Genomic DNA, 26818 nt, shown 5'->3' on the forward strand with positions numbered 1-26818 from the left:
AAAAAAAAGTGAAATAACCCAAGTGAGATCACACAGCATGCTAGATTTACAACCTTTCAATACTTGTAACACCCTATTATTTGTTTGTTTGGTTATCCTGTCCTCCCTTACCTCCTCCATACATACAATTGCTTCTAAATAGTGGTTCATATCATAGCGTTTTAAGGTAAATTTAATTTCAAGCTGCCCCTTGAGATAGCAGGTAATACCCTGAGTCTGAAAGTCACCGCAGTTTTTTAAGACCTTATAACACCTGTCTGCTCTAATCTCTTCATCAATGCTTCTTTTAACAAGCTGCACAGCAGACGGTCCTTTCTCAACAAATGAAAAATATTTCCGGAACTATATTCAAGCACTCCATTTTCCTGTCAAAAATGTAATTGTGGCTGGCTGATAAAGCAGTTTGAAAAATCAAGTTTAAATGAGCCAAATTTAAATTTATAAGAGCCTCATTTAACATGCAATTAATTTTATGCCTATAATAAAAAGAGAAAAAACTTCGGTCTTCCTGAGGAATTAAATAGGCTGATAAGGAAATGCTGAGCTTCATGGAAATGGGATAAAATGACTCTTGAACATTGTCATCCCTGTGGTTGTATAACATTACATACAATACATTCTATTTCAGAAAAGTATTAATTTTACTAAAATTAAATAATTTTTTGACTATTCACAGGAATGTGACCAAATGGTTAGGGCTGAAATGCAGATTATTTCCAGAATTTTTTAAAAGCTCTCTCTCTCTCCTTTATATTACTTAAGTCTTTACAGCTTCTAGTGTTTTGTTTCTCCTCAAAAGAATGAGAAATAATAGAAATGATAGAGCTCAGTTATATTTCAAGTTCTTTGAACTTTGTCCCAATCGGTAAATTGTTGAGGAAAGCCTTGGTTTGCCAACCCATTTATTTCTATTAAAACCCACGTGTACCTTAAGATAGAGTTGGTAGTCATTTATTTTTGATTTATACTATTTTTATGTTTTCGATGTGCAATAAATATATCTCCATCCCATTATAAACCCATTAACTAATTTGCATTTTTCAAGAAGAAACTCTGAGGCTTTTTATTCTAAATGTTACTTGCGGGAACTACCACATGAGTCTCTGTGCGAGATTATTGCTAAGTATGTATTTTCCAGTGGAGGAGGAGTGTTGAAATTCTAAGACTGTTTTGTTGGGGACAAAATCAGCCTTTTAAAAGGTTTCAGGAGTCAATTAATACATCACTGAAACTAATCCAATGCTGTTTTTTTTTTTTTTTTTTTTTTTTAAGCTAATTCTTGAAGGTAACCAAGCTTGACTCTTTCTAATAGCGCTCATACTTTTTGGTTGTTCCTCTTTCCATTCCCAGGCTTAAAGGGCTCCCTCCAGAGGCTGCAGCTCGAGTATGTGGATGTTGTCTTTGCAAATCGACCTGACAGTAACACTCCTATGGAAGGTGAGTAAAGAAGTTTAATAGAAACTGTGGAGTTAGTGATTCTAGCTTGATGATTTATTCTACTCACGGAAAGAAATGAAATATATTTAGACTGATTTGACTGAATATGAAAAATAAAAACCTTTCCAGTCGATGTCTTTCCAACTCAATATTTACCCTCAAAACCAATGCTTAGCATCCTGCATCTTCATTATTTTTTCATTATTCTTTTTTAAAGCTGTTGCAGGCATTGGGATTGTGGCTCCTGCCGGGAACAGTGCTCACTTTTTTCCAGGTTCATTTCACTTCTGTGATTCCATCAACTAAAACAATAAAATTAATTGGAAGAAGAGTTTATAACACAGCTATCATCATTTGGGAGTAAGTCCTCTGGGGGGCTTCCTATTTTATAATGACTCTAGATCTGATTAGTTTCCAATCTGTAGTAACAAATGCTAAGTGGTACCAAGTACAGAGGTTTTATAGGAGCCACTATTCAAAATGAAACTGTTGCAATTCGATTTTTGATTCTCAAGGAGCTTCAACATTTTATTTCCTTTCTGTTAGAACTATTTGAAAACAATAGGTTAAGCATCTCCTTGTAGAAGCTTTCAGAACATTCTTAAAACCAGATTTTCTTCAATTTACATTTATGTATGGAACCTACCTAGGATTATGGAGAGAGGAGATAGTTTGGGAGGACAAATTAAAGTGAATGTTCTAGTTCATTGAAGTATGTAATCATACGGATTATCACTTGTCTAAGGTGAATGAGAATAAAAATATTTGGGAAAAAGAGAATGTTCTCGTTATTTGAGGTTTATGATATGACATAGATTTACAAATTTTCAAAGAATTAGAATAATCAACATGAAATTACACTGAAGGTAAAATCATCCTTGATCGTTCAAAAGGTAGTTCAGGATCTTGTAATAAAACAAATTCCATAGAGATTTTTTTTTGCTATTGGGTTCTAAAAGTTATAAATAATTGAAATACATAGGAATTTCTCAGTAGGCTTTATTTCTGATTTAAAAAAAATGTTAGGGAAGTTATTTTCCTTGCCATTATCTCTCAATTACAATGTTTAAAATACATATTTATATATATAATTTTCTCCTAGAGTTTTCTGCTTTCTCGATTCTGAGTAAATTAGGAGTTTACTACAAAGCAATATCACTGTTAGAGATTCATAATAAGAAATTATCCATGGAAATGACCTAAAAATGCATATTTTTATCAAAGCAAAGAATAAGTGTTTGATAAAGCAAATCATAAAGTTTTTAGTATAAGAAGTGCTTATTGCAAGGATAACATAATGTTACGCGATTCTCAACATTATAACGGAGTGTTAAAGCTACTGAGGAAAAGTGTCAAATAAAATGCCATTTAGTGGAGCCTGTGAAAGAATGAAATTGCTTCTCATTTTAAGTGCCTAGTCACTATTTTCCTTTTTGGAAAAGTGTCCTTTGTAATTATGCCATATACAGCATAGAAGAACATCTGGATTTTTTAGTCTTTTTTTTTCTCATTTTGCTCATTCCGCCCCTATCTTTAATTTTAGGAATATAATGTAGGAGTCTTTCAAACAGACAATTGTATAATTTGCATTACGTACCTAAAGAAGGAAGAAATTCTTAATTAGGAGCCAAACTACGTGATACTGATAAGTTAATAGCGTCTGTTGTATAAACACTGATTACATGTTGAAATTTATTAGAAGGGTACTTTGACTTGTTTTAAAAACAGAACTGCAACATCGTCCAGCCGCTGCTGGAATCAGAGAGCATTTATATTTTCCCTGATTTTCTTACAGAAACTTCCAACATAGCAGAATAGGAAGCTATTTTATCATGAGTCATTGTCCAGGTTCATAAATCTAATGAAGAGTGTCAGACAACAGAGATTTGCACTTGTTGAACAGGTCAAGGAACAAGGCTCTGCAGCAATCAACTACTTTATGCTGCAATGTAGCCTGCTCTTCCCACACCCTCCCCACCCGGGGCTGATCCACTCCTACTCGGCTCTTCAGACTCTGAGTCTTATTCCTCAGAGATGACTTAGCAAGGCACACCGCAGGCAATTCCTCGTGTAGGACTTGCTCCAAATCGAACTAGCTTAGCTTCCCTGTGGTTTCTCTCTAACTTTCATTAAATGTGTAACCTCAAACTTCGCAAACGCATTTGTGCCAAGGTGGGCCCGATAGAAATGACAGTTTGATACTCGTCTCTGCAAACTCATTCTCTACATTTCATCTTTTGTACTTCACTATAACAGAGGAAAGAACTGATCTGGACAACAGGGAGAAGAAATAGGGAATAAGGAGAAAGTAAGACATAGACAGGGTTTGCCAGGTGGCCTTGGGTGCATTTGCTCCTCTAAAAAAAAAGGTGTCTAAGCTATTTCTGGATTCCATGTTGTCATTAAGATTCATTTCTGCAATAATTTTGTGTATGTGGATGAAAGTCCTATATGTACAATGCAGTCTACCTTCGGAGGGCTATTAATGTTTCTAAAACAATACAGAAAGTAAATGTTATATATAATCCAAATTACCCTTGAAAGCCCTACAGTAATTCTTTGTTGGTCAATAACACACCACAGCCTTTAATTAATTATTCAAATTCTTCACCAAATGTAGTGACAAAACCATCACTAGATATAGCTCGGCCACTTTTATTCTATTTACTTATTTGGTAATGACCAGAAAATTCTAAGTATCATTCACATACTTTTCTTATTTCAGCAACTCACATTGGCAATTTTAGGCTCAATTACATCCATTTCTGTCTAATATAAGCAATGCAACAGTGGTTGCCAAGTGCATATTGCTGAATTTTTATGCATTAAACCTACATATATTGGCACATACTGTGTATATGTGGCTGGGTATCTTATAGTAGACCTGTAGCATTTGTAGACCATTTTTATTGGTTTCAACCAGTTCCTAACGACCCATGGAGCCACAATGCGAACTAATTTATAATTGTGCTGAGGTACATATTTTAAACCCCAGGGACCTAATGAAAGAGCCCAGCCCAGCTTTCTAAGACACATTTTAAACAACTTTGACTTAAATGTATTAAAATGCCAACCCTATTTATTTAATTTGCACCACGAAAGGATGTTAATTGGGAACATTTCTAAAATAGACCAGAATGAGTTTCATCCAGTTTCAATATATCATATAGCAATCAGTGCACCAGAAAAGTATTAGCAGTAACATCTTCATAATATACTAGCCTCATATATCCAATGAGTTGTTCTCTTCCCTTCTTCTTTAGAAAACCAACAGATGAATAGTGAGTCCTCTCAACAGAATTCCAAATGTGCAATGAGTGGAGGAAAGGGGTAACACTTCATTTGCAATCTGCAACCTTGTGGACTACAATTAGACATTTTACAGCTATGGGAAGATGTTCCGGACAACGGAACTCGTGTACTTTTCCCTCTGTCCTTCATGTTTACCTTTTCTGGTTCACCTAGTAGTAAGTCATTTTTCTTTCACAGCATCTGCCATGCCATCTGTCTCTGCTACAATATCTGGCATCGATGACATATTTTCCAATCCCAGAAAAAATCAGCACATATTCTATTTCTTATTTCTCATGCTGCTGTGTTCTTCCCTGTAGTCACTGGCAGCTCCTTGTGCGCCATGATACTCATATTCTTAATTCTCTCATTTCCATAGATCCCCAATGTGTATTTGAAAATCTTCTCTTGAGCTCATTAGATAAGAGAAAGTTTATTCCAATGAGTCATACCGGACAGGGATAGACAGAACATTTGTGCGTCTGGACCTACACTAGGAGTTGGGTTTTTTTTGGTTTGGTTTTCTGTCATTCCCAAGTGCCAAAATGAGCATGACTGTGGGCCTGAAGGGAGCCTATACTATGTACCATTTGTGAATAACAGAGAGAAAAATATGCATTTTTATGTCTCTGGCCAGGATGCTGCTGAGGGCCTCTGGTGCTCATCAGAGCTATTTTAGTTTATTCAGCTTTTTTTTAAATGCAGGAAGAAAGCCCACTAATTTGGAAATCTGAGAATATAATGATTTTTAAATTAAATTAAAATTTAGTTTAAAAAATACTTGGAATTAACCTTTTTATTTAGAACTTTTTTCCAAAATTAGTTAATCTCATAGACTCCCTGAGTCATTAGATATTATTCCCAACCTAATTACAGTTCATATTTTTTTTTTCCTGCTAGCAAGTCAACGCAGACATAAAACAACCCAAACATTTCACTTCAAATAAGAGAGACAAGATCAAAGTTAGCTTCACTTAATTCCCATAATATCACTATGTCAAACAACCCTTTCCATAAGTATTTACTTCTTTCTAAGCTATCTTTGTTAGTGTCATCATATGCAAGCAAGACTCTACGGATATCCAAGAATCTAGTATATCCAACGACAGCTCAGGAAATGCCAGAAAGTTGCAAACACTGCAGCATCCCAATTTTTCTACAGTGTGTGTGTGTTTTTTTTTTAATTCCAGAACTCTGGGCCTAGATATTTAGCATCCAAAGTAAAGTTTTTAGAACAAAAATTTAATGACCTAAAACCTAGAAATATCATCTAACCACAATGGATCATCTGTTCTGCCTTTATATTTTATCTTCCCTGTAAGACACCCTCAATCTGTCTCCAAAAACCATATTAATAGCAAGAAAAAAGTCTTCTGTAAATAGTCTGTAACGGTGCTGTCCAACAGAAACATTATGCAAGTCACATATGTATTTAAAATTTTCTATTAGCTACATTTAAAAAATGAAAAGAAATAGGTGAGATTAATTGTAAAAATAATTTTTAACTTAACCCATATATGAAAAATTATTATTTAAACATGTAATTAATATAAAAATTATTAAGGAAATATTTTCACATTCTTTTTTTCATATTATCTTTGAAATCTGTTATATATTTCACACTTATAGCGCATTTTAATTTGGACATATTTCCAAATGCTCAATAGCCACGAGGGGCTAGTAGCTATTATATTTGACCACGCCAATCTATAAACTCTATTTCCAGTCTAACAGAGAAACAGACACATAGCATAGCTCAATAAATATTTATTGGGTGGGTGGATGGGTGGATGGATGGATGGATAAGTGAACGAGTGTTTGACCGAATGAATGAAGCCCTAAAATTAAAGAGATCCAACTTAATTTTTCTCTGCTTGAAAACCTATTTCAGTTTCCTAGCATCTATGACCCTCCTGGTACTTAATTTGGCTCAGCACATTTCTGAGTGACATTAAGAAGGATGGGTTACTGGCAAACAGCCCCAGCACACTCCTATGTCCCATTTTTCCTCCTCTGCAACAAAAACAGCATCCAGGTGCCAGATCTCTTTCTCAGAATCTGACGGATACCTACATGAACAGAAATGAATGGAGGGATGATTCTTTAGCAGTTTGGTTGCTCCTGAGGATTACTATATCAAATTAAAATTATCTCACATACTTTATTTATGTCCCTGACCAGGAGGCTCTTGAGGGACTCTGACATCCATTAGAACAATTTAACCTGCTGGCTTGAAAAGGTTGGAACAGCTGAGTTTTCAAGAAATTAATTTGGAGAAAATAATTTTCATATGCAAGAAAATTAACCAAACCTTACCAAGATTATGGCGCAAAAAAAAAAGTGTTCCAATTTTACAAATCAGTTTTATTTCCATTTTAACTGTGAATTTACCAAAAATCTTACTGCTACTTTAGACCTTTTCAGCTTATCCTTTACAGAATAGCAAGTCACATCATAAAAAGGGAAATTCACTCTAAGAAACAACATGGGGGATGGTTGAGTTCACTTCGAGTTTTTTTCAGCCTCCAGTGTGGCTTTTTAGAAAATCCGGTTTTTATTCATTGTGGGTCTCCTTCTCATTGGGATAATATTTCTGCAGAGTGCACTGGGGAGCATTAGATGGACACAGATTCAAATCCTGGCTTTGCTCCTATTGCACTAATTACTAAGGACAAGTTAATAAATATCCTTGCTGAGGCTCCATATCCTCATCTGAAAATGGAGGTAACACGTAAAGTGACTTCTGAATGAATTAAAAATGTAAGTCCAGCACCTCACTCACAGCAAGGGGAACAAACATAACCCCATGTCCAGAACGCCCCACACAATGCATGTACAGAGAAAACTCCCCTTTCCCTGGATCTCTTCTCAGAGGTAACCATAGAAGATGTCTAAGACCCTGAAATTATAATGAGATGAAAATCAAATGAAGGTGCCAAGCCATAGGGTCAGCCAGGGTCTGTGCTGAGGCCATGAAGGAATCAAGGTACAAAGCTAACAATGGAATTCTCTTCAACCCATTTTTTTTCTCCTTGAAATTTTGTTCTGAAACCCTCAATTGCTTTTAAAATTGATGTAACCATAGATTTTCCCGGGTTAATCTATTCAGTGAAAAGGTAAACTCGAGCCTGTGACTTTATTTTCAAATGTGTATCTAGAAAAAACTCAATAATAGGATTCGCTCATTCATTCAGTTGATATTCATTGAATATCTACTATGTGCCAAGCACTAGGAGAAGCAAAAATTAATAAATTAGGCAAACATCCTGCCCTTACAGAAATTACATTCTTGTGGGAGAGACAGACAATAAATTAGTAAGAAAATTACATTAGACGGTGCTAATAGCACAGAGAAAAAAGTAAGTCCTGGGAGAAGGGCAGAAGTATGCCAGATAGATGTTAGATAGGGTGTCCAAGAGAGGTCTAACCCAGAAGGATATGGGAGGAATGGCTCAGCCTCCCCCAGAATAAGCAGGGCATGACTTTGGAGTCAGACAGACCCTAGTTCAAATCATCTTTCTCTTCCTTACTAGCTATGGGATCTTAGGCAAGTTATTTAATCTCTCTTATCCTCAGTTTACTTATCTGTAGATCGCAAGTAATAATATTTACTGTATAGGGTTATTATGAAGGTTATTTGGGATAATATATACAAATTGCTTAGAATGTTGCTTAGTACATAGTCATTATTCGAAAAGGTCGAGCTATCTTTTTTGTTGTTGTCGTTGTTATTGTTTGCATGGTCCTTTGGTAAATTTGTCATGTGGGAAATGACCTTGATGCAATAGTAGTCTCCATATCTACTGCAGAGTAATCCTAGAGGTCCCAGAACAGAAAGGCTCCCACAACTGATTAAGATGCATAAATCACAAGGTTTATTAAACCAAGTAAAAAGCATAGTGAGAAGCAAGGAGGAAGAGATGGGAGTGATTAAATCAATTGGGATAGAGTATAAGCAGGTAGAAGGACCCAACTACTTAAATTTGGGGCATGCAGTAGTCATATCTGTTGTTTCTCTCAGCCACTTTCGCCTTCCCTATGGTGGCATGGTTATAGCGGTCAAAGTTGAGTTTTGAGCAAGGAACTGAGCAGACAGAAGGTGCCTGGGTCAATGGTACACTTTCTATATTTGAAAACCTCAGAGACAAATCCACTTGGCCATTAGCTGTAGCTCACCAGTTAGCCTGAAGCATAGCTGCGGACTCTGCATTTCTTGTGCAGGGAATTTTTGAGGCCAGAATGGGATCACTGAATGGGGTCACAGAACGAGGTCCTGGGTGGCTGATTTGAGACCTCTTTGAATCTTCACGTTTCATATATATTTAGTATATCTTGAATGATAGGTGTTAGACGCATATGGACGCACTGTGAATATCACATCTTTCCATCCTTCCCTCTCTATGGTCAGCACACACATTCTCTGCTTTGTCTATGGTTACCATGACTCAAAGGTTACCAATCCACTTCATTTTATCACAAACATTATGTGAATTCTGCCTGTCTCACAAGCTACTTGTTTCTCTGCTCAGTATCGTTTATCTTCCTTATCTGTTTGCTTCTCTTACTTTCTAGAGCAGAACTGAATAATCTACAAAGGCACATTACAGAGTTCGCCACTTAGCTGTTGACATGCTGCCTCAGATCTGCAGAGTCTTCTAAGGCCAATGCAAAATTTTCCAGAGCTAACACAGGGTCCCGAAATTCCGAACATGGATTCCTCTGATATGCATCTATCAGGAATAGTGCCCTGGTTAACAAATTACCTTTTCCCATCTGGGTTCCATAGACAGAACAGGAGCTTTAGAAAAACTACTTCCACTAGAGCATAGTGAGAAGTTAAAATTGCCAAGGCTGCAGAAAATATGTGATGGGCTGACTTTAAAGAAAACTATATTCCAGATAACAATTTGTAATCATCTGGTGCTGTATTTTGTGCTTTCTTTGGAAGCCGAAGATTCCCAACCTCATTCCTCAAAGTCCTGGTTGGAAGGAAGGATTGTGGGGAAGGATATGCTCATTCATAGTCTGTATAATTTAGCTACTTCCTCTATTCTCTCTCCCTTTCTTTTCCTTTCATTTTCAGTCAACAGTGAAGGTAGAGTAGATTCAACTCCTGGCCTTTGTAAGACACAGGAGAAACAATGTGGGCCCCATGTCTGGGGGCCTGCTGGAACTCCTGGCCACATATCTATGGTCCTCGCCAAGCTCAGAAAGGACAGCGTTTAGTATTTTTCTCTTTTTCCTTTTTTCTTAAGGAAAAAAAAAAAAAAAACAGAGAGACAAAGAGAGAACGGAGATGGCTTCTGCTCACCCCAGCTGTCAGGTGGAAAGCTGCTTAGTATTCTGGGGCTGTGGGTTTGTGACTCATGTGAACTTCCTTCCGTGGGAGTTATCATCTCCCTGAAAGATAGCTAGAGTTGTGACAAGATTTACCTCCGTCTTCTGAGGGGATGTCGACTCAATCTCAGGGGAATTCATCTTTATAAGTTTCTCATTATGATGCAGCTGATCTGCAATGACATGAGTAGGACGCGAAGACTAACATCACCCAGCTCACTGGCCCTGGCAGGTGGGACTGTAGATTTTAGCAGCCTGTCGCTCAGCAGCATCTCACATAAATGTGGGGTTCACAAGCATGCTGATTCAGTGCGGTGAGCAGAGCCACCTGTGCTGTGGTTAATGTGGAATTCTCGGATAGCAGGGATGAACAAATACCCTAAGTTTCTCTCTGTACAAAATGAAGTAGCAAGGTGTATGGGTATGTAATATGTGTAGTAAAAACATAGGAGGTCTGAAATCAGAGGGTGAGGGTGCTAGTTTTAGGTATGTAAACTTGGTTTAGCTGCTCAGACTATGTGTTGCTCAGTTTTTCACTTGAAAAAATGGGATGAACAGAAATTTTACCTAGCTACTTCCAAGACTATTGTGAAGATAGCATGAGATAATATAAATGAAAATGTTTTCTAAATTGTAGTGCCCTGTACACATAGTTTGAGGTTGCTATTATTGTTATGTATGTTTATAATTTGGGGAATAGAGATGCATAAGATATAATTGATGATTCAGCCAGGTACCAAGCAAGACACAACTGAAACGAAATTTCAGAGAGATGCCCAATCTTCATTTGTATACTTGCAAAGGAAATGAGCAAGGGCTAGTTCCATGTCTCTTTCTTTCCCCAGCTCTTTATTTTGAGAAATTAAAACTTACGGAAAAGTCGAAAAGCAATCACACAATACTCTTCACCTAGACTGACCGAATTGTGCTGTATTTTGCCTCTATTTTGCCCTCGCCCTCGCTGCGCCATTTCACTCATACTTTCTTCCGTCTTCTGAAAACAAGGCATTCTTCTATATAACCATCTCACGATCGTCACACCCGAGAACTTTAGCATTACTACACCATTATTATCTAATATATAAGCCATATTCACATGTCCTAAAACATCCTTTACAGGATTTATTTGGGGTTCAGGGGATAGGAGTGAGGAGGAGGCGGGTCCATGAATCCCACATTGCTTTCAGTTGTAATGGCCTTTTAATCTCTTCTAGTCTAAAAGAGTTCCTTAACTTTTTTCCCTCTTTAATGACACTGACGTTTTTTTAAAAAAGAAATCCAAGCCAGCTTCTCAGTCTAGATTTGTCTGATTGTTTCCTCATGATCAGGTTAAGATTGAGCATTTTTGGAAGAAGACTATGCAGATGATGTTGGGTCCTTCTCAGTGTAGCCCTCAGAGGGCCCAGGAGGGTCATTGTGTCCCATTACTTGTCATGTTAAAGTTGATCACTTGGTTAAGATGATGTCTACCAACTTTCTCCACCATGATGGTACCTCTTTGACTTGGTAATTAATCAGTAACCTGGGACGTGATTCTTTGAGACCAGGTGAATAGCCTGGTCCCTTACAACCTGCTTTTAGTATCCACCGAGTATCCTTGCCTGAACCCACTATTACAATGGGGGTTGCAACCCTTCCCCATTTATGAGTGGGCATTCTCCTGTAAAGATGAGCTTCCCTTCTCCTCCCCACCTCACACTCTCAGTTCTCTCACTGTGGAGCCCCGTCACTTGCTTCAAGAAATAAAAGTTGAGAGAGAGAGGAGGAGAGGATCTAGTGAGAAGGGCATATCTGGAGAAAACCACACCGTGAGTACCACCCACCCCAGCAGTGCGAGAGGGCTGCCCCTTCACTTCAACCCTGGTTGGGGCTGGGGAGTCGCGAGGTTACTCATATTGTTTAAAACGTGACCTTCACGGCTGGGGAGTATAGTGGTTTGGGAGCCTACTCATGCCTGGGAAATCTAGAGGTGGAGAAGTGGGCTGGATCTCTACTTTAGTGGTACGGCCAGGAGAATGCTTCCTTTCCTGGGCGTGACAGGGAGGGCATCTGTGAATGTTTCTTGTGTGGGGTCATCTTGGGTCCCGTCCTCTAAGAGGATAACTTCCTGGAGGGTGGGGACTGGAGCTGAACACCCAAAGCCAGTAGGAAAAGGGCCCGGAGGAGAAGCAGAAAGTGGAAGAATAGAGATACCGGCCATCCCTCAGGTCGCCCCTTATTGCAGGCTTCCAGTCTAAGCAGGTCCCAGCTCGGAAAGGGAAAAGAATTTCAGTTTGGAATTTTGATTGAGATCTATGGAAGCTGTATTTATGATTTGAAATGATGTCAGGATTGTCTATTACCCAAGGGCGGGCAGAAAAGCTGTAGGGCCAGACTGAGTTTTTATAAGTGCCAAGAGACACCTTTATATTCCCACAGGATATAAAGAGCCAGTGGGAGAGTAAAAAATAAAGTTGTGCTATGATTATAGTATCATGAGTCAAGCTTATCCCACACATCAGTTACGTGTGCTTAAATACCTAATTTTAAAATCAATCCAACATAAATTACACATGAAAAAAAACAAATTTGTTTACTTTATAAGAAAATGCCATATGTCCAATATAATTGGAAGTTTAGAAAAACCTTGTGTGCTTAAGATTCAAGTCTCTACAAATTATAAAATAAGTCAGTTGGCCACCTGTATAAAACCTATAAATTATACATAGATATTCCTCATACCTCATCACTACTGTTGCCACAAACCCTCCCCAGGAAACTGAAGACTTTTGGAGGTATCACTTCTACTCTGGGGAATAACTGTTTGTCAATGTTCAAACACTGGAAAAGATTATAAGCCACAAAACCGCAATCTCTCAGTTTGGAATTCATTCATCCTTTCTAAATGTATCTCTATGTTATGTTTTGCTTATGCGTATTAAATTCTGAAAGATGAGCTTATGTTGTCACTAGCTTCAGTGAAGCCGATCATACAAAAAACTAATGAGAATTAAAGGAGATGCTTTTAGAAAACTTTATGAAACTTTATGCAGTTAACACAGAATTTATTTACTTATACAAGAAAATTCTTTGGATTTTATTTTATTTTTTAATGCCAAGTAGGTGCAAGGGATGGGAACAGGGAAACAGTAGAAAGGGAAAGAGAGTTCAGTATTAGCAATATTCTCCTTTACTTGGAGAAAAAAAAGGAAAGTGTTTTATCGTTAGCATAGAAACTGGAAGTATATTTGGTAACGGAACAAACCTAATTACCACCTAGAAGTGAGTGCTTTAGAAGAAAAGAGCAATGCAGAGACACAGAACATTTCAAAGAAACAATAATGAATATATCTATTGAGATAAGAGAATATATTGCATCAATGGAAGAAGAATAGGATGAAAGAGAGCAAGAAAAACATAGAATTAGAAAAAAATATTAGAGATTTAAAAATATAATGGCTAAAAATCTTTAAAAGTCAATAAAGGTGTTAAACATTAAAGTTGAGGATATATTTCAAAAGTGGGGGAAAAAACATGGATAATAGGAGTGAAAAGATAAGAAAATTAAAGTTCTTTTCAGAAAATCCAACATCGATTTTGCTAAAAGGTTTTTAGAGAAAGAACAGAAGAAATGGAGGAGAAGTAATTATTGAAAATAACAATACAAGAAAATTTCCAGATTTGAAGAATATGAGTCTCCAGATTGAAAGTTCCCACCAAGTACCCAGGAGAATGAATGAAGACCCACACAAAGAAACATTCTAATGAAATTTTACAACTGAAAAGATAAAAGCATCCTAAATATTCCAGAGACTTAATAGAGTACACACATGAAGGACCGAAAATAAGGATTGTCCAGAGGTTTTCGACAGCAAAATTGAGAACCAGAATACTATGGAGCAAGCCTTCAGAATTCTAAGCAAAAAGATGGTGGGCCAGCTACCAACGAAGGGTGAGGAAATAACATTTTTACTTGCCTATCTCCCAAGCGCAATCCTCAGAAACTGTTGGAAAATGTTACCAAATGAGAGAATAAAGCCACAGAGGGGAAGCCATGGGATCCAACTCATTAAACGGAAGAAAGGAATTTCCAGGACGATGGGAAGAGTCGTGCCAGGATGACAGCTGCGCAGGAGGGACAGAGAGCAACCAGTGTAGGTTGCGGCAGGAGGATGGCGGGCTCAGATGGGATGTTGACAGAAAAAACAAAAGGGAGGAGTTTCTCACAAGCTCGACCATGTGGAAAACTGTGTTGAGAGACATTTGCACAAAGTATAGGAAATTTAGCTCCGGCTCCAAAAAAAACAGTTAACAAAGTGACTGTCACCTAAAAGAAAATGAAAAAGGTTATAGAAGGAAGGAAATGTGATCATTGAAAACCACCTGGCTCAGCAGTGGACACAAAGTCTGCATTCATTAAAATGCAAATGCAGAATACGAATTTAACCCTAAACTGAGATGTGCATATACTGGGAAGAGAATAAAGGCAGAAGGGTCCATGAGTGGTAGCTAAAACCCTCACTTCCACGGGATATCAGTAGATAATATCTTAAAAAGCTGGACCAAAAGAGTAATGCACAAATATTATTGAGCAATGTAGAGATTCATACCAGAATAAACAGCTACATATGTTGCAAATGGTCTCTGCTGTGCAAGCAGAGAGTCAGAACTACTGCTTTTTGTTACAAGCCTTTTATCATTGACTCTTTAATAATGTGCATGTGTTACTTTGACAAAGCTAAAGATTAAAACAAGAACCCCACACAAAAAAGACAAACACACCAGTGCTGTTGAGTTGTCAGTAGTAACTAGTGTCTCATGGCTGTTGGAGGCCAGGCACAGTCCTTGGAGTTTAGAAATACACAGTCAATACTAATTTTCCTATCCCAGATTCCACCACCAGAAGCCAATCCATTTCTCACCATACCCTTCCAGGAACATGCCAACACCAGACATACCGCCCTTTCCTAAACAAGTTGTGCTGAGCTAGCCTTCTTCCCTCTGTGACCTCCAAAGCAAGCTGTGCCAGATAATCCATTGCAGGATGAGAAGAAAATATAATTCCCATTTATTTTCTCTCTTACTATTTTAAAAGTTTCTAGTTATTGCATATATTTTATTTTTCTATTTTTAAACTATCCCCTGATACAATTTCAGGCATTTAAAGTAACAGAAATAGTACAAAAGATTCTTATATACCCCTTACCCAGATTTCCCCAAGTATTAACATCATACATGACCAAGATATAATTATTAAAATCTGGAAATTAAAAACACTGACACAATAATGTTATATAATCCACAGGCCTTCTTCATATTTTTCCAGTTGTCTCACTAATATCGTTTTCTGGTCCAGATTCAACTTGCGGTTCATACATGCTGTTCATCACCACGTGTCTAGTCTCCTTTAAGCTGGATCGGTCCTTTAGTCTTTCTTTGTCTTTCATGAATTTGACACTTTAGAAGAGTTTTTGGCCAGCTATTTTGTAGACTCTCCCTAAACTGGAGCTGTCAGATGTTTGCTAGCGATTAAATTCAAGTCAGGTATTTTTGGCAACAGTGCCACAGAAATGATGTTGCATTTTTTCGATGTATCCTATCACACAGTGCACAATGTCTATTTTTCCCATTACTGATGATGTTAAGTTTGATTTCTTGGTTAACGTGACACCTACCAGGTTTCTCCATTGTAAAGTTACGATTTTTCCTTTAGTCTATGTAAAATGTATGTAGAACGAGAGTATAAACCTAATGAGTCTCTTTGGGGGAGATACTTTTAAACTATGAAAATATCCTTTTTCTCTCACACTTTGCTTACTTAATTTTAGCACTCTTCAATGATTCTTGCCTGAACTGGTACTGTGGTATTTGCCAAAAGATGATTTTCTATTTCTATCATACTTCCTACTTTTTTTCCAGTTGGCCTTCTACTATAAGCAAGAGCTTTCCCTACTCCCCATTTATTTATTTATTTATTTATTTATTCATTCAGTTATTGAATAATTATTTAATTAACTTATTCAATTATTTATCAGTATGAACTAATGGATTCCAATTATCCTGTGGTTTATAATTCATTACTATCACTATTTATTCTGTTGCTACAATTACCCAAAACATGGCTATTTGGAGCACCTTTGACATGTCTTCTGTGTCCTTTAGGCATACCCCCATTTTTTTTTTTTCTTGAGGACTTTTTTGCTTCCTCAGCATAAGATGTCCCAAGCTCACCTATGCTTTCCCTGGCCTTGTAATCAGCCATTTCTCCGAAAAGCCATGGTTCCTTTTAATGGAGAATAATATTTTGAAGCCAAGATCTGGGTACCATTATACATATTATATAGCATATTAGTTTGGTAGTACAGGTACTTATTTTATTTATCAACAAATATAACTTAAAAAAAAAACTGATAGGGAAGTATAGCAAAAAATTTTTTAAAGAACTGCTCTTTGTTTAGAATAGCTCTGCTCTTTGTTTCCTTGGCCTAGACTGCCCCCTAGGAAGCCGCCCTGACCCCCTTAGTTGGAGTTAAGCATCCCTCCTTTTATACCTGTATAGTGCAATGTCTCTCCCTCTATATAGCACTTACCTCTTCCTGCCTTACGTGGTAGACAGCACTTCGCTCCAACACCTGTGTCTATCCTATACTGAAAGAGGTTCGCATGTAAAAGCTGAGCTGCAAGGCAATGAGCCCCAAGCAGGGAAGAGAAACTGTCCACGTTGCTGCATCACAGAGAAACGCCGTGCAGTCACACACACATACGCGGGGCAGCCACCTGTACGAAGTGTGCGATCCCAGGAAACAGAAAATGGTCTGTGTTGGTTCCCAAAGGAGCTCTGCAGTTAGCATTTTGTTCCTTTAACGTAACCTGCCGTGCTCTCTATCAGGGCTTCCTGGTCCGCTTGGCAGGGTACAAGTCCACCTCTTTCTAACGTGCTGAGTGCTCTCTCTGTGTAAGAGCAGACCAGAGCCAGATTACCTGCTTTCAAACCCCAGCTCCAACACGCAACTAGTTGGGTAACTTTAACTAATTTACTCACCTTCGTTGTTCTTCAGTTTCCTTATGTACAAAATAAGACTAATAATAGTAGTCCTATAAGGTTGTTGTGAGGACTAAATGATTAAATATACAAAAAGTGTTTAGAACAGGCCAAGTACAGCGTAAGCACTAAGTTAGTGTAAACAGTTAGTTCAGGACATAAAAAGATTAGGTTGAACTAGGGTTTGGTGTCTAATTAAAGATCAGTTCCCAAGAGGGACAATTTGGTATGCCATTTCAGTCACTGGCCCTTCCTGCCACCCTCTGCCTCACAACCAAGCATGCGTTTCTCCTGAAGCACAGGCTGTGTGTCGTGTGTGGAAGGGCGAGGAGATCTGAACAGCCTCAAGGAAAACAGGAGACATTTCCCATCAGTTTTACTCAATGATTCGTAAAGAAAAATGTCACGATTGTTTTAAAGTACATGCTTTATTATGGTGTAGGGTACGAATCTGCTGCAGAAATTTTCATGCTGAACTCAAAGCTGTCTAATAACATTTGCTTTTGTGGCATTGAGTGAATCATGCCGTAGAAATATTTAAGAAGCACTGTCTTATTATGCAAAAACTTTGCTAAATTCTTTTTTAGCAGAAGATTCTAATGAAGAAAATAAGAGGAAACGGCCCTCTTTGGGTGAGGGATGGAGGAGAACCTCAGAAATAAGAAAGCCTCAAAGAAAGAGATTAAATCTAGATACAAACAGACAACATGTGGAACAATAAAATAGGTACAAGGCAAAGAACGTGGGGTTCCCTGGACAGACCCGGGGGACCGGCTGGCCACCGCCTCTGCAGTGGCTCTTGCAGTGAAGTTGCTCACCCACTACCCACCTGTCTGACACTTTTAACATATAGGGCAGCAGGTACCTCGTTTTAAAATATTGGCACAGTTAGTGTTTCCTCTTGATCAAGTAGTTCACTGTTGAAAAGCCGAGAAAATCATCCACTCCACTATGTCAAGTTTAAAAGTTGCCTTTTGGTTATTTTCCAGATATCTCACAAATACAGACAAGTGCTGCAGAGCCAAAATAGGTTTGCCAGGAGGCTGCATCTGCTGGAGGCATAGGTTTTTAACATCATTAAGATTAAGATAGCATCTCCTCCCAGACGTCTCCCATGGTAGGAACAGGAAGTAAGGCCAGCTCTACACTTTTAAAGAGGCAATAAAGATTGCTTCCTGTTACAGCATGCAACTAGATTTGCCAGCAGAAAATCTCATTAGGATAAATATTTTTTTCCTCTTATCAATCCTCTGCCAAGTTGCCTGCTTTAATCTTTCATCCACAAGATAGGATTCTTTTAAAAATAAAGTTAAAAGCCTGTCCCAAGAAGCTGACACACAGACAGCTGCATAAATAAAAAGCTCCAGACAGGATAATAGAATAAGAAGCTATGAGTCAAGATTCCACATTGGTCTCTCTGACCAATGAGGGTGACGTTACAACAATTTAAAAGATCAGAAATTCAAGTCTTGAGTAAGATGTCTACAATGCAATGACAGATGCTCCCAAGTATGAAAATAATTGTTTCACTAATTACTGATAGAGAAATATTAAGTGCCATGGAGAACTTGTGGGGCTTGGTTAAATTTATTTATTTTTTGTATCGCAATGAACATTTGGAAAACTATTCCTTACTGAGTGTTTTGTATAACACATTTCTTTTTGACATGACCAAAGACTACTGCCTCAGATAGAGATCTTTTAACTCTATGTGTTTCAAATAGCAAAATAAAAAAAAAAAAAAAAATGGGCATGATATATATAAATACAGATGAAGAGAAAGGGAAAATAATATTTTGCTCATGTTGTTTGAGCATGGCAGTTGGTAGATGGGCTGGTTTTAGAGGAAAATGCAAAACTGGATTTATAAAATTTTTAATCTCTCTGAGCCTCAGTTTCTCCAAATGTAAAATGAAAATGTAATCATACCACCTCATCAGGCTGTTGTAAAGCTTCAGTGCAATCATGTTGGTAAAACGCCCAGCCCCGAACTCAGCACACAGTAGGCACTCAGTGGTTAGCTCTCCCTGCCCCTCCGTTGTTGGTGTGCCCAGCCTGGCCCAGTGTGAACACAGTGGAAACTGCTGGGTGTCGGCCCAGCAGTCGTCCCTCCCTTCTCAGGCACCCAGATTTTCGTGTGGGTGACAATGCTTCCCCCAGACTGCCAACTGACCCAGTCTTTAGTTCCAAGGTGGGCTCTGGGTTGTATTAAGCTAATCAGCCCTTTTTTTTTTTTTTCCCTTGGCCAGAGTCACTGGTTCATGTGACCAAAGCAGCCCAATCAGAGTGAATGTTAGGAGTCTTGAAATGCTGAAGCAAAATAGCACTGGACAAAGACAGACAAGGAAGCCACAGATGTCACTGACAGCCACCCTAATGCCATAACAGAAATCAGCCCGAGTGAGCAGAGCATAGAGTTAGAAAATATTGGTCCTCAGTGACTTAGAACAACCAATTCCAAAGCAAGTATAACCTCTGCATTTCCAGTGACAAAAGCCGATAAATCTTTTTAACAATTTAAGGACTTTCGATTGAGTTTTCAATAACTTACTCCATTAAAAAAAATAACCTAAAACCTAATTAATACATCAAGAACTCTGAGACATCCTGATGTCTCAATGAGAAAACTGTAACCTCAAACTCAGGAGGATCACAAAATAAAAAGCTAATAATTCTCAAAGATCTTTTATGTATTATAGTTAAATGAGGGATATCTATAATGTCTATCATATCTTTCCATGTGTTCCTGATAGCTTTAATTATCATATACCATAATTACCTTCCACCATAACTCTTCCTGATATATAAGCAGGGTTTCACTCATTCTAAAATTAAAATAAGTTGGTTCTATCAAATAAACCTACATAGTAGGTTAATTTCCTAATTTATTTCTACATACACTTTGTAGATCATTCACCTTCATACATCCACTAGAAAAAAATTAGGTTATTCAAAACCAGGTGCTCATGGGGATGAGCAACAGGTAGGGCCTGCTTTGAGAATTCCAAACTACTGCTATAGACTGAATGTTCGTGTGCCCCAGAACGTATATGTTGAAACCTAACCCTCAATGTGATGCTATCAGGAGGTGAGGAATTGGTAAGTGACTAGGTAGGTCATGAGGGTGGGGCCCTCACAAATGGGATTAGTGGCCACATACAAGAGACCCCAGAGAGCTCCTTCATCCCTTCTGCCTGTGAGGGCACAGAAGAGGAAGCTATCTAGGAAGCAGAAAGAAAGCTCTCACCAGACAGAATCTGTCAGCACCTCGATCTGACTTCCCAGCCTCGAGATTGTGAAAAAGGAAAGTCTGTTGTTTATGCTACCTACGGAATTTTTGTATTTTTGTTATATGTCTAGGTATTTTTGTTATTGTAGCCCAAACAAACTAAGACAGCCATTTTCTAGGATAAAATTTGTGGGCCTTAATGGACAAGAGCAAAACCTCAAAAATTTTACAAGGAAAGAGAATCCTTTTTCAAAAAGTTTTTTAATTATGTCAGGGAGCTATCCCACATCAGGCAAAGATTCATGTCCAAATTATTTTTAAAAATCCATTTTAAAAGATTGACCAATAACATTGTCAAAGGAAGCCCAGGATGCTAATGTTGAGAACGAGTTTACTACAATCCACCTATTGTATAACTTATAGCTTCACAGATTAAGTTGTAAGTCAGGTATCTAAGAAATTTGCACAGCTGTACCCTAAAATTTCAGTTCACTTAGATTTATTTATTTGTTTACTTGTTGGCTTGTTCCAGACAGAATTTAAGGCAATGGGGTTCACTTACTCTCATCTTGAATGTCTCTAAATGAATTGGAATTCATTCCATTGTTCACGAGTCCTGTAGAATTTGGCAGATGCAAGGACAGCACTGTACTCTATTCATCAGGACCGAAATCATCTTTTAATTACTACCATTGAGTACTAAGCAGACATAGGAACTATAAACTGAGAGGAGGAAATTGTGGGACCCATGTTTAGATGATGTTGAAAGAAGTGGTGCAGTTTTATGATCTATATTCAACATAATTATTTCTTGGAGGGTCAGCAGGCAGCACTGGGTCTAGGTGAGAAGTTGGAAAGACTGGATGTAGTGATAAGAGGATTACAGAGAAATAATAAAGGTAAAGTAGTATTAAAAGATAAGAATGCTATGTCATTGCCTTAGGCAAGTCGCTTGGTCCTTCTTATCTAAATGTAAAATGAACAGTCAATCTCTTGCTAGGATTAAAGAGCCCCTGCCTGGTGGAGGAAGAAGTAATACTAAAAATACGCAGCATCACACAGCCTCCCCCTTTGTAGCAGAAGCTGAACGAGGCCTGAGCAGAATCCCCAGGACAGCCTGTGTCTGCCTGTTCCAAAGTCACAGAAAGCTCAGGCTCTTACTACAAGGAGCTGTTAATTTGCATGTTCTGCAAACGGGATTTTTAGGGTCTGGAGTTTTATACAGTTCGTGTTAAGGTGAAAGATGGAGTGGATGTGAGGCATCATGTGGGAGGAAGGAGGGAATGCCACAGACCTCAAACAAGGCCAGTTAAATTGTTCCTCATCCTTAACCACCACCCATTTATTCTTCCAAGGTGGAGGATAGACCAAAGATGGCCAAACCTTTTTTACCATGCCCACATAGGTGGTCTCAAACCTCACCTTGGAATGTAGGGGTACTTACCAACTACGGTTTTTGTTCAGGGCCTTCGGGCTTTGGGTAAAAGACTGAAAGTGTCCCATTTCTATAACCTATTGTATACTTTAAAACAAGATTCAGAAATCACATCTGGGAAATAGAAAAGGCTCAGTTCAAACTGTCTCGGGTCAGGGAAAACCAGTGTGCAGCCGAGCAGAGAGGTTGAGGACCGTGAGCCCTTTAGCGAGGGTTCTCTGGGGGCAGCTGCAGGATGAGGACAGTACATCATCCTTGGAGACATAGAGCTCCGCATGTATCCCTTTCTGGCCTCCTGAATCTGGGCTATTCTGATACAGAATCATTTTGCCCACTGCCCTGATCCAGAAAGCTATTCTTTGTTAACTACCTCGTGAACGTCCTTCTTTCTCTAAGCTTAACAGGTCAGATGCAGACACAAGCCCTTTCTGGTTTTTGTTTTGTTTTGTTTTGTTTTGTTTTGTTTTCAAAGAGTCATCAGATTTAAGGTCCTTCTTCAAGGAAGCAAAAAGATAGCTCATATCTCTCAAGTCATTCAAACACATCATGAACTACAGTCATCAGTGTATTGAAGCAAAGGGATAAATATAACCATACACAAGGCATCACACGTTCATAGATACACAATGGGGTCAATTAAGTACATGCCCTGTTATTTTTCTGTCCCCAACCCACCTTCTCTCCCACAGTGCACTATGCACAAAGCCTTCCAAGATGACCAATCACAGAACGTCAAAGCTAGAAGAAGCCTTATAGATTATCTCCTGAGAACTTGCCCAAGTAATTTATCTTTCTGACCCTCAACTTCTTCATCAATAAAATGGGGGTTAAAATATAACACACCTTCGCAGTGATTACAAAGATTACCTATGCACTCAGTGAATATCAATCTGCCCATTTGTGTTGAAGAAACTGAGATCCAGGAAGGTCAAGGGATGTGCCTGAGTTAGTCACAATGACAGGACATAAACTAGCATCTTCTGAACACTGTTGTGTGCTCTGCAAAGCAAATGGAGTCAAACTTTGCTCAGTCAGCAAACCTTTAAGGCTAAATGTGGTGTCGCTGCATGTGTGCTTGTGAGTTTCCATTCCTGTGAGAAAGGATAAGCCTCTCTGTCCAGAGAGGGAGGATTCTCCATAGCCAAAAAGATAAAAAAGGCTGATAAAGAACCAAGAGGAAACCTCTAAGCCACAGAGGCATAATCATAAACCAGCACTAACACAGGCTTCCAAAGCTAAATAAGTAAATAAACACTCGAGTTAGATAAATAACAAGCAGCTGGTTTGTAGTAAACGGGTTTACGACTCCTGTGACCAAACCGACTCCCTGCATTCTAACGGTGCCCCAGCCACCACCACGCTCCTTCTGAAAAAGAACAGATCCGCTGGCAGTCAGGCTGAGCCGCATGAAGGACGCCGTCAGAGCCAACCATTTTTGACTTCGTTTGTTTAAGCCTCATATGTGCGAGTTAACTTATAACACGTTAGTGTTTTAAAGTGGTGCTTTTGCTCGTTAGGGAATCTTTTTTCTTCCTTCTTTTTTATATTTTAAAAGTATGATAACACATTTACAGAAACTTGGAAAATATAAAACAGAATGACATATAGTTCCACTGTATAGTACAATTATTATTTTGTGTATTCACTCTCAGCATTTTGTAAGCATATTTGAAATCTGTACAATTGTTAATAATATTCAAGCTTTTAATTATGCCTTGAAACAAAGCAATGGTACTCAAACTTTAATCGGAACCAGTTGTTTGGAGGGCTCATTGAAACACACTGCTGGGTCCCACGCACCCGGACAAATGGTAATTCAGTGACTCTGGGGTAAGGCCCCAGGATTTTTATCTCTACCAAGTTCCCAGGTGCTGCTGATGCTGCAGGACCAGGGGCCACACTTTGGGAGCACTAGCACAGAGGAGCCCAGTGGAATCATCAAGGATGAGTTTTCAAAATACCAATGCCGGCCTCGCCCTCACAGAGATTCCGATCTAATAGAGCTTCGGTGGAGCCCGGGTAGTATAGTTTTCACAGCTCCCTCGGCATTTTAACGTGCAGTCAGGTTTGAGAACCAATGGTGCTCAGACTTCCTGGAAAAGCAGGGAAGTCACATTCAGTCCTGGGTTGCCAGACCTAATCAGTTTGTTTGTCTGTGTGTCCTTTACCAGGGGCAGGTGAATGCAATGCACTAAATGGTCCTCCTAAGATCCTTTTCCCACTTGGAATCAGTGCCATGACTTAGGAGAGTTTTAAAATGAGTTTCCATGATAGGCAAGTAAAACAAAAGCATTTAGACTTTGTTAATTTTTTTCTGAACAATGCTGCCCTCTAGTGTCTTTAGATAATAGAATCATATAAAAACCTACCTCGGCCGTCCGTATGGTCATTTCCTGTTAGACATCTAAATTCTTGCGGAATTGTTCTGACATTAAAAAAAAATTAATATGCATTAAATTAAATTTTTTTTCTGGCAACATGAGTCTCCAACAGTGGCCTTTCAGCCCTCCCACAATTTCTCCCTGCATTCTGCAGCCTCCTCCAAGGATAAGAACTCTTGAGTTAAAGCTTTTACTACAAATAAAACTGAAAATTAAGAGCCATGATCTTTTTCCTTTTATATACATTCTGTTTTTAAAATAATTTTTTTAGGTCTACAGCTATGCTATCCTGAACAAGCCCGATCCCGTCTGATCTCGGAAGCTAAGCAGGGTCAGGCCTGGTTAGTACTTGGATGGGAGACCACCTAGGAAGACCAGGTGCTGTAGGTGTAAAAAAAAAAAAAAAAAAAAAAAAATTAAAATTAAAAAATTAAGTAAAAAATAAGAGATTGTAAGCTGACAAGGTCCTTGCAATCTGTGAGGCCGACCACGGCTTGCCTCGCCTAAAAAATAAAATAAAATAAAATAAATTTTTTAGAAACAATGACAAGGGCCATTCATGATATTATAACTACAATGCGGTTCTAAAGACATCTTTTTTCTCAGAACTTGGTGAGAAATGCCTTCATCTGATAAAGCAAAAATAAGAAGAAAAGGAAAGCTAGCTGTGTTCATTTGGTGTATATTACAATTTGTGTTGTCCCTTGGCTCTTTTTCAAATTGTAATTCTGTGATCAATCCAACCAAACTACAAATCTTGCAAAAATACTATTTCCATGATAGATTGTTCTCAAAGATAACTATTTTGCTGATGACAAAGAACAAAAGGACTTCCAGAGTTCTTCTTTCCACAGTCCACCAAGCTCTTCTCCACTGTCAGCCAGACGAATCAGGGAGCAAGAAATGAGCGGCACCTCAAGCGCCTGCGCATGGAGTGTCTTGCATAGGCTCTTCCACGCTCAGAACTATTCGTGCTCACCTTTTCCTCACTTCTCACATCCACCCCTTTTCACTTGACTAACAGTTTATTGGGAAAAGAATTCATCAAATAGGAGCTCCCCTGTCTTCTGATGGCGAGTTCAGCAAATCTGCTGGGTCCCACCATCTTGATGGAAGTGTCTTCCCCAGCCCACAGGCGCTTTGCCCTCCTCCATCTCACTTTAACTAGTCTCCCTCTCCTTGCTTTCTTTCCCAACCCTCTAGCCCATATCATCAATAACTCCTCTTCCTAGTTCACTTCCAAGAGCATACAGGCTTATTCTTACATCTTCGATTGACTCTAAATACCCCTTCTGCTACTGCCCTGTATCTCTGCTCCATTCACTTCCAAACTTGGAAGAACGGCGTAGGAAAAGGAAGGCTTTAGAGTCTACCCAGGGTGTCCGTAAAGCTTTCTTTTCCCACGCCCATTTTTCCATCTGTGCCTGCCTGGCCTTGGTCCCACCACACCGCTGACACTAAATCTGCTCTCCTCGTGGTCTGCAGTAACCTCCCTGTCCCGTGGCCAAATCCAACGGACGCTGTTTTGAGCCCTTCTGACTTGAATGTTCACGTGTTCCAGTGTGCGCACAGCTCCTTCGCGAAGCGTTCTCTGCTCCTGATTCTCAAACATCTCCCCGTCTGACTTCCTTCCTGCCCCGCTGGCTGCTGGTGACCCAGACCCTGCAATGTCCTCTCTCTGACCCCTGGGCTGGCTCTTAGGACCCCTTCTCTTTTCCCTCTGAACACTCCCCTTACATAATCTCATCTACCTCCAAGAATTTTAGTATAATTGATAGACTGGTAACAAATAAATCACCTCAGGCCCAGGTTGCTTACTATGTCATTTATTCAATTATCTCCGCATAACATCTTCTGTTTAGTATTTCATGGGAATCATTTTTTTTTTTTTTTGCATGTCCAAAGAGGAACCCTTGATCCTGCCCCCCTCCACACACACACCAAAACCCATTCTTCCCTCAGTCTCCCTCATCACTGTAAATGACCAGGTATCTGGGAGATCGCCTTGGTTCTGGTTTTTCCCTTACTTGCCACATTAGGTTCATCTGCAAATCTTGTGGATTCTACCTCTAAAATATATCTGAATTCATTCATGCCTCCCTATTCCAAGCCACCCTCGTATCCTGCCTAGAACACTGCAATGCCTTCCTGAAGATCTTCCTACCTCCTCTAGACCCCTCACTGTGGTTCTCCATGTCACAGATATAGCATTCTGAACTATAACTACATCCTGTCATTCCCTTACCTAAATAATGCTAATGACTTCCCATTAAACTTTGAATAACATAGAAACAACATGGTTTGCCCTCTGCCAACTTCATCTTATACCCCTGTCCTCCTTCCTTACTAGGCTCCTGCCACGATGGCTTCCTTCTGATTGCTGAAACTCACTACGCTCTGCCTCAGGGCCTTTGTACATGCTGTTCCAGCTGATGCACATCTCCTGTTCTTCCCATGCCTGGCTTTTTATTTCTATGCCTAAATATTACTCCTCAGGGAGATCTTTCTTGACCTTACTAAATAGGTCTTCCTTCTCATTCCCTACCTCAGCCCCTTGTTTGTTTACTTTATAACACTTCGCATTTTTTAATTATTACTTGTTTGCATCTCTATCTTCTCTACTCATCTTAAACTCTCTGAGTCCAGGAGCTTGTATCTGCTCTACTCACAGATGAATGCAGCAACTT

The 26818-nt window shown here is 38.9% G+C and overlaps 1 protein-coding gene and 1 non-coding gene across 5 annotated transcripts in view; both read left to right on the forward strand.

Moving 5' to 3' along the window:
• The window catches only part of KCNAB1 (potassium voltage-gated channel subfamily A member regulatory beta subunit 1), a 300767-nt gene that overhangs the window by 250974 nt on the left and 22975 nt on the right, over window positions 1–26818 (forward strand). For all 4 annotated transcript variants that reach the window (XM_016138700.2, XM_036220020.1, XM_016138701.2 and 1 more), the window contains exon 8: window positions 1351–1437. In XM_016138700.2, coding sequence (XP_015994186.1) covers window positions 1351–1437 — 87 coding nt within the window. The remainder of the gene's footprint in view (window positions 1–1350; window positions 1438–26818) is intronic.
• On the forward strand, window positions 24403–24521 carry LOC118602411. Its single transcript, XR_004950715.1, has one exon. It is a non-coding gene; the product is annotated as a 5S ribosomal RNA (ribosomal RNA).

Source organism: Rousettus aegyptiacus, unplaced genomic scaffold (assembly GCF_014176215.1).
Source record: "Rousettus aegyptiacus isolate mRouAeg1 unplaced genomic scaffold, mRouAeg1.p scaffold_m13_p_4, whole genome shotgun sequence".
Lineage (NCBI taxonomy): Eukaryota > Metazoa > Chordata > Mammalia > Chiroptera > Pteropodidae > Rousettus > Rousettus aegyptiacus.